At 31.8% G+C, this 6,840-nt stretch overlaps 1 protein-coding gene across 1 annotated transcript; it reads right to left on the reverse strand.

Annotated features, from left to right (window-relative positions):
* Positions 1-229: 229 nt before the first annotated feature.
* On the reverse strand, positions 230-5,840 carry LOC139529130 (glutathione S-transferase-like). The gene is made up of 5 exons (XM_071325456.1): positions 5,576-5,840; positions 4,372-4,464; positions 2,670-2,785; positions 1,344-1,451; positions 230-655 (listed from the first exon to the last, which is right to left on the reverse strand). Exons 1-5 carry the CDS (start codon positions 5,706-5,708, stop codon positions 491-493), a joined length of 615 nt encoding a protein of 204 aa, XP_071181557.1. The 5' UTR covers positions 5,709-5,840; the 3' UTR covers positions 230-490.
* Positions 5,841-6,840: the final 1,000 nt, after the last annotated feature.

Here is a 6,840-nt window from a genome sequence, read left to right on the forward strand (position 1 = left end):
TTCAGTGTTTCTGTTGTTCCTTTGTTTTCTTCTTATAGTTGTTGTGGGTTTTTTTTCTCGGTTTAAGTTTGTAGTCCGGATTTGATTTTCTAAATCGATTTATGACTTTTGAAAGGCTGTATACTACTATTGTCTTTATAAATAGCCTCTGAATATGAATTATATCGGACTATGTGTTTCATTGACGTATATTATTTTTTCCTCATCTTCTTCTAATGATTAAAAAATATTTTTGAATGATTATACAACTTTAATGTGTATAAAAAAATTTTATTTATATAAATAATCTTGTCAGAATATTATAAATAACGTTATAATGCACAAAAAGTATATCCAAAATTAATCACTCCTGCAAACAAGTGCCATGACCTGTTAGTATTATATGACAATATCATTTTAAACAACTATCACTCAAAGAATCTTTTGTTTTCCCAGAATCACAAATTTTCAAAAACAAAATAGTTAAAAGGAGTAATATATCGTTATTCGATTAAACATCCGTTTTTTGACGTTTTTCTAGATATTCCTTTATTTTTGGCAATGCTGCAACTCTTTTTCTATGTTCAACAAGCTTTGGAAATCCGTCCAATATTTTTGAGTCTCTAAGAACTACATTAGTAAGAACTTCGTACACAGCAAGGTCTGCAATGGTCATCTGAAACATAAAAAGTCTTCTTTTGTACAGGAAATAGAAATAAAATAATAAAAGGAAGCATAGCAAAGTAGCATATTTCAATAACAGTACCGGATATATATATCTCAATATGTACGTCTGAGTCAGTGACAACTCTACAACAGAGTTATCCATCGGATCACCAGCAATGATGGTGATACATGGCTGTGCACATTATGTATATACAACTCGTCTAAACAACAACCCAACAATGTTAGATCTGTTAATTTGCTTTCGCAAATTTTTTGTTCTTCCCTCGCCGGGATTCGAACCCATGCTACTGAAATATCGTGACACCAAATCGCCTGCACTGTATCTGGTGCGCTAGACCACGTATATATATATGTCCTATTCAAAACTTTGCGATACACATCGATCTTTTGTTCGAATATTGAGAAATGTTTACATCTTCAAACGTAACACTAAATGCATTTGTACAACAGATATATTCATCTTAAAATTAAAAGAAATCACTGGATTTTAGCTCTTCTCCTGAATTTTTCTTTAAATTTTCTAAGGTTTACCTTGACAGGATTTCTGCTTGGTCAGTACCGATGTATGTGTACAGATTTACCGGTGAATACTAAATATGATTCACCATCCGTCCCTATTTATTTTTATTTATAAATGGTTCTTTCAACTTAATAGCAAACTACTTCCGATCACTTACCGACGACCCTACAAAGAAACTATTTCCACCATCATTTTGTTCCAGCCATTTATTAAAGCAGGCTAATGTTTTAGGTGTAGATTCCTTCAAATATTTCTCTATTGCATCCTATAAAAGTATGAAGTGATATGTATTTCGTTAACAATAGTAAACGAAATAATTATTTATGAAAATTACAAATGTACAAACAAACAATTTGAGTATTATTGAATATGTCAATAAAAATCGAAAAAACCATCATACCTTGTATTCTTTAGTAAATCTACTCGGCGACTGTAGGTCTCAAAAGTACAATAGCTAACCGGATGTTTGGTTAGGTATACAAAAATCATTTGTGGAGAAGCACTAGGATTCATGGAGTATTGGGAGTATTGATGTACTTTTATAGCCTGCTCTATTTGATGACATTTTCTATTAATCACAATTTGAAGAAAAACCTTCAAAAACAACATGATAAAATGGAAAATGGAAATGGGGATCTAGCATTACAACAAAAGTTAGCTTTACATGGTAACAGATTTACCGAAAACTATTATGGAATGTCTTATTTCACCATGATCGTATTCTCGTAAACTTATATCTAACGCCCAAAAATATGCATGTATCTTAAGAAAAGGGAGCTTTCTTAAATCGTTCAACTGCAAGGTTCTACCCACCAATTCATTTAAATTAAGGCGGCAGTAGTTATCGAATGTTCAATTAGTTTATTCATCCAATGATATGACGTCATAAACATGTAAGGAGTGTTAGTTTGAGTTTGTTTTGTGTGTGTAGGTCAAATGTAAGGAGTGTTAGTTTGAGTTTGTTTTGTGTGTGTAGGTCAAATGTAAGGAGTGTTAGTTTGAGTTTGTTTTGTGTGTGTAGGTCAAATGTAAGGAGTGTTAGTTTGAGTTTGTTTTGTGTGTGTAGGTCAAATGTAAGGAGTGTTAGTTTGAGTTTGTTTTGTGTGTGTAGGTCAAATATAAGGAGTGTTAGTTTGAGTTTGTTTTGTGTTTGTAGGTCAAAGTATGAGTTTGTTTTGTGTGTGTAGGTCAAGTTTGAGTTTGTTTTGTGTGTGTAGGTCAAGTTTGAGTTTGTTTTGTGTTTGTAGGTCAAAGTATGAGCATGTTCTGGACGACAACAAGTAAACGATAAATGACGTGATTTTTAGTAAACCGATACTTTTCGTCCGATGTCTAGCATTTGCAGTAAGACATGACAAAAGATCCCAATCAATTATCCTAATTCTAGCAACAGCCATTATCATTCAAATACACTTCGTATTACACAACCAACGAAAGGTGCATCATATAACAAAATTCACTCCAATTGGAGAAATAATTGTACCTTCTTTGTTTCCTCTGGAGCAAAATAACACTTAAAGTATTCCCCTAAGTAATCACTCGTTGTGTCTACCACCTGGTCAACCAAAGCTTGCTCCATATTACTTTTGCCTGCATATCCTACGTTAGAAATTAGTAAGTTTCAACACCATTTAATCATTATGGTGAGTCAAGGTTATCATATTATGACCATTTGGCAATATGTGTTTGTTCTTTCATATATGGAACAAAGAAAATTAAAAAAAAACGTGCTTTTTTTTTTATTCAAATGAAAGATTAGTGTGTTATTAAAACTCGTATTTTGAATTTTCGAAAATTTCTCACGATAATTTTTTATTTGATCGGTTGATTCGTAGCAAGATAATGCAAGTGCATATCAATTTTCCGTTCTAGGTTATATTTTTTTACGAATGTTCATGGGTCGATACCTCTGTTGGTGGATTATCAGTCCCCGAGGGTATAATCAGCTCAGTAGTCATTTCTTCGATACTAACATGATTTAGCAAACCTTTTTAAAATTGTGCGTGTATAAATTTCGAAATTATTAAGAAACTAAGGTCTGAACTCCCTCAGCAAAGTTGACTTTAGATGAACTTGGCTATTTATTTTAGGTCTTTTTTACATATAGCAATTCAACGGTTTCGGTTTTTATACATCCTCGGATTTCAAATGTTTGGCTTTGAGCGTTCCTGATGAAGGTAAATCCAGAATAGCGCTTCGGACGCACGAAATTATTAAACGTGTTGTTTTCAACTTTCAAATCACTGGGTCGATACCTCTGCTGGTGGACTATCAGTTCCCGAGGGTATCATCAGCTCGGTAGTCAGGACTTCGGTACTGACATGATTTAAGAAACCTGTCTAAAATTGTCCGTTTATAAATTTTGAAATTATTAACATGATTAAGAAACTAAGGTTTCATCTCCCTCAGGCAAAGTTGACTTAAGTTGAATTTGGCTATTTATTTTAGTTATTTTTGACATATAGCTCTTCAACGGTTTTGGTACTTATACATCCTCGGATTTCAAATGTTTGGCTTCCTGATGAAGGTAAATCCAGAAAAGCGCTTCGGACGCATGCAATTATTAAACGTGTTATTTTCATATTTTCATAATAAAAGTGGTACAGCTTTAGCTGCAAAGGGAGTTCCAATGTGAAATTGCATTGTCTGTATTTGCAGAAGTGCAACATGAGACAAGAAAAAACGAATGATGTCTCGAAAATTACTTTTAGTGGAAAAATGGTTCTCCGTGACAAGGACATACAAATGCCAGAAAAGGAACTATTATCGTACGAAGTTACATCTATAAAATCAAAATTGATAGTTGATGTGAAACTATTCTTTCTCTAATTAGTAATTGAGACGTACATTGCACTAAGTAAATAACTTGTAATCTGATAGTATACGTATATAAGTAGGTACAATTTGAAAAGAAATTATATCACTAAGAAAATATGCATTACGTTGTATTCTTTCGAAAAAAAAACTTAAGCATGTGTAGATTTTTGCACACTCATATTTATTTATTCTATGAATATTTATGTAGTAAGGATAAAAATTGAAAGGTTGGAGCAATTAATCAATTAAATTACATGATTTTACTAATATTATTTAACCAGCTTAAGAAATCTTACATAACTTATAATACTAATTATGCTAATAGAAAAATAACTAGATGATAACTAAAACATTTGGCGACGACATACCATATTCTCTAGCTAAGTATCTAGCAATGGTCAAACTTTGACATAACAGTTGACCATCAACATCTAAAGTTGGCATCTGTCCTGTTGGTATTGCTAAAATACACAAAAATATTAATTGGAAGTAAAACGACCATTATAGTTCTTAAAGTGTATTGTTTCTCCTTCTTTACAAAAAAAATAGAATACAATAAATAAATATTTACGAAAAAAAATAAGTCCATTAAGGAAAAGTAGAATAAAGGTTTTTAGAGAATATACTCCAACAATGTAATGAACAAATTATCAGAATCGTACTAATGATAAATTTGAGTACTAGTGATTTTATACCAAATTCATTGAAGCAGTAATTAAATAAAATAAGACAAAACAGTCAATTCCGTTGGCTGTTTGTATCATTGAAGATGCAAGAACAAACCAAAGCAAATACAATACAATAACGAATACAGATCTAATAGTTAGGCAAGGTCATATTTTATAACGTTTTATTGTGATAACATCTGTTTTTACGAAAAAGGGAGGGATCACAGTTATCTAAATTCTACCAAATTTTATCACTCTTTACGTATTTATGACATCATAACAGGCAAATTAAAAAAATGAACCGAAGAAAAAGAATACACAGAACGATTTACTGAATAATTTCATCAATAAGATAGTTATTAGGTTTTTTTTTATTTCAAACAAGACGTACATTTATCAGCATGATACAAAAATGATTATAAGGTCTATGGACGTGGTTTTATCTAGGACAGGAAAGACAAACCTACACGTGTTACATGTATTTAGTTATGACTAGAGATAGAAATGCAGTTTATGTTTCAGAAAATTGAAAAAATATATAGAAATTTCATGAACTTTTTTTTGCATTTTCAGAAGGTGGAAAAATAAAAATGAGTTTGATTAACTGTATCCTTTAAGTATTAATTGTGGAGAATTTTATTGCTTGACATGAACAATACTGTAGATATATGCACAACAAAAGGTGATTTAAACTGTGTAACTACACTAGTGACCTTGGTTTATAATTTTATTATACACAAAATGTAAATAACTTTTATGTATGGAGGTCAATATAGTTATGATGATCCTAAAAATAAATGGAGGTGCACATGTTTGATGAAGTTTTATGTCATAGATAAAAGAGTCTCTATCATACCTAACGATGTCTTAAGTACATGTTAACATTAGAATAATTAAGACTTACTTGATTTTTTCTTTGGCCATTCTTCAAAAGAAATCTTTATATCTTCATAGTCCTTCCCTGCAACAGCTAACAACAATCGACTTAATTCAGCTCTTCCTCGAACAGGGAAATAGTACAATTTGTAAGTCGGCATTTTGTTAAAGGAATACAATACACCTGCGTCTGCGTACTTTATATTTGGTTTTGTTACGTATCAATGAAGAAGACAATATCCTTCTCTGATAACAGTTTTGTAAACAGAATACTATTTTACAGGGGACCAGACCTGAATGAAGTTCGTAATCTTTTAAATGACATATTGTACAAATTTGGACACAAACAGATCACGTAAAATTCCTTTAAGATTAAGTTTTGTTAAAAAAAAATTATAGGCATTCGTTAAAGACAATAACAATAAAAAACCAAGGAGAAAACAAAGACTTAAAAAAACAAAGGACATTTACATCAACAGTTATAAATGATAAATAAGAAACAACACGAACTCCTCTAAAAACCGGGAGTGAAATCAGGTGCTACGGAAGGGTGAGCATTTCCTGCACCGTATCCGGCACCCGTCGTGTTATTTCTTTGTTCAGTTCGGTAATGATGGAAGGCTACTATGACTGAGGAAGAATATCAGATATGATTTCTGACACACTTATGTCATAATGGCCAATCAGCTCATGATGGCGACCGTAAATTTTTTGAGTGATGACATTAATTTGATTGATTCATAGCCCTGTTTTAGCAACTTTTGAGAAAGCAGTATTCCTCGTTCAACAAAATAAACGTACTTTGAGCTAGCTCTAGAGTAGCGTATCAATTGAGAAAAGTTAACTTTGAACTTTTTCTTTTTTTTTCTTTTGGCCATGATGCTTTCAGTTTATTTTCGATCTATGGGTTTGCATATCCTACTGGTATCGTTTGATCCTCTTCTTCAACATATTTTTTTCTTATAGAATCAAATATCAAGTAAGCTTATCTGAGTAAATTGTTGAGGTAAATTGCCAAAATTCTATTTCGGATTTAACCAGGAAGTGACATAAAGATTGTCACAGTCATACGTTAAATAATACAGTGTTCCGGACATGACTTTAGGGATAATTATAATACAGCTGATAATGTATAGACAGTATTTAGGTTATATCCTTACACTACCAGTTCAGATACAATTCATGGTTGCACAATCCTTTAATTTATGACCGTCACTGTTTGCTGTGTTTTTGACGTGACTGATACTTCTCTCAATTATTGCCCCTAAAGTATATGAAACCTGAAATTAAGAA

The sequence above is a fragment of the Mytilus edulis genome, chromosome 1, assembly GCF_963676685.1.
Source record: "Mytilus edulis chromosome 1, xbMytEdul2.2, whole genome shotgun sequence".
Classification (NCBI taxonomy): domain Eukaryota; kingdom Metazoa; phylum Mollusca; class Bivalvia; order Mytilida; family Mytilidae; genus Mytilus; species Mytilus edulis.